Raw genomic sequence first — 2187 nt, 5'->3', positions numbered from 1 at the left:
ATATATAACTTACCCAAATTCTTGGGAAACGGCATTCCATGTGCAACAATAGTTGACTCCAGAGCTACGACCGGTTTATTCTGCGCCAGGGCATTCTGCACATCCTGCGACACTCTCAGACTACTTGCGTTGAAGGCGAAAACATTGCGGACAGACATACGTAGCATTGTAGACAATCGTGTCGAAAGCCTTGTTGGCAAGTGCGTTGAAAGCATTGTTGACGTGTTTGATGTCAAACGCGGAAAATGCTGCTTGGACCTAAGTCTCAGTCCTAACATTCTTCGAGATAACAGCTTAATTGCGACCAGCGCCCTTAGATATGACTAAAGGGTTGGATACGAGTTATGACTAAATAGAGCGTATGGAGAGGTATTTACATACTATCCGTTTGTAATTTATTATTCCATAAGGCAGGATGTTCATATCATGCACATAATAGTGTTCGATGTATTTATCAAGCACGTAAATAAAGTGTCATTTCTAAAAAGTAGTGTCATTTTTTATCGTTACAACTTGTGCCATATCTATTATTGCGTCACTCTTTTGTATATTCTACTCTAGGGGGGTATATAGCCATAAGCCAATTATGTTCCATTATTTTAAATACTTTCCAGGTATGAAAAATCTATTTTAAAAGGTTTCAACAGAAATCTTCAGTGATCGCTATACAACTGTTGGACAAGCGGAAACTTCTAACCAATAACAATTGCTTTATTATTGACATGATTCTCATACCATTGGCCAAATGAAAAATGTATGCATCATTTATCACTTTAATCTCTTGCATAGCCAATTGAGGAGTGTATCTTTGTTTGTTTTAGTTATAAAAGAAAAAAGCACTGATCAATTTTTAAATTTTACCAGTCGTAGAAGCGGACGGTCACATTGGAACTAGGACAGTCCAGTCCTATACCCAGGACAGTGGACGGATCTACCTCAAGGGCCTTAGGACATCAGACACGCATGTTACTCTCTAGAGAGAACAAGAATACGTCAGTAGTCTGAGACTCCTACAAGTTCCACCTCGGCTGTTCTGTCGCTTCCCGTCCACTATGGTGAGCGATGGACATCATCTTCTTTTCCCTCTGGGAGAAGGCCAAATTCTCAAAAGAATACACCCGCTTCCTCGCAGATGATGCTCGGGACGATTTCCTCCTCCGGCATGTTGATCAGGCTATCCAGATCAAGATGATGGCTGAACTGGGCTATGGTGCCACAGTACCGATCATAGAACGTTTCTTGATCGCACATTACGGGGCGTCAGCACATCTCTGCCGTCCTGAGAATGTCTCGGAGCTTTTGGATCAAGCGAAACGTCTCAACACCGTGTATTACCGTGATGACCGCACCAAGCTGCTTTACCTCTCCGATTTCGCTAAGAATGGTGTTCTGTCGTTTGCTTACCGCCTGGCCTAGAAAGTAAACCCGGCCAGACCTGCTAGCAGTCCACACGGTGGCACCATAATAGGTATGTTTAAGTCTGCTGAATCCTGTATTGGAGTCGAGAGTTCGTACATGCCCATGAGAATGGCCTTAACCACCACTCTCCCGGCACTGATGTCAATCTAAGCCTTCTTTGTTCCACGAGATGCTACACTGGATGATCGCTCCAAGTACCCGATGCACAGCACAGTTCACGGACAGCAGCGTTCTCTAACCAACCGTGACCGGCCTCACAATCGACTTCAACGCCCCCGCTCTCATACCACGGGTCGCTTATCACATCCTCCAGTCCGCACGAACCGGGCACGCTTGGCAACAACAACGCATGTCCCAAGGTCTCGACAACAGGACGGACGTCGTAGTATGCCAACGCCAGCACCCACACGACGTTGTACGTCATCATCTGAACGACTTGCTACACCAACGGTGCAATCTGAGATAACACGACGATGGCCAGACCGTTACAGACGTGACCCCGACCGACGGGATAGTCAGCACACTAATCGATGTTTGCCACGTTACGACCACCAAGAGCTGTACCCGCCGTTGTTCGAAGAAATAACCCTCAAGGCACCACATTCATCATCGAACACCCAGCGGTTTCGTGCATTTTGGAACAAATACGATACGGACCTCGCACAACGAGCTACGCACGAACGAGTGTTTTTCAACAATTGTAAACTTCGATGGAAATTACTAGGTTTCAAACTATATTAAACTAAAATACAATTTAGTCAGTTAGGA

The 2187-nt window shown here is 45.2% G+C and overlaps 1 protein-coding gene across 1 annotated transcript; it reads left to right on the top strand.

Moving 5' to 3' along the window:
* Positions 1-1062: 1062 nt before the first annotated feature.
* On the top strand, positions 1063-1416 carry SARC_05723 (hypothetical protein; the record flags this gene model as incomplete). The annotated part of the gene is made up of 1 exon (XM_014300421.1): positions 1063-1416. The coding sequence occupies one exon, from the start codon at positions 1063-1065 to the stop codon at positions 1414-1416; it is 354 nt and encodes a 117-aa protein (XP_014155896.1).
* Between the last annotated feature and the right edge of the window lie 771 nt (positions 1417-2187).

Source organism: Sphaeroforma arctica (genome assembly GCF_001186125.1).
Source record: "Sphaeroforma arctica JP610 unplaced genomic scaffold supercont1.376, whole genome shotgun sequence".
Classification (NCBI taxonomy): Eukaryota; class Ichthyosporea; order Ichthyophonida; genus Sphaeroforma; species Sphaeroforma arctica.
The sequence above is the reverse complement of the archived record's forward strand: the minus strand, read 5'-3'. Positions and strand labels throughout refer to the sequence as shown.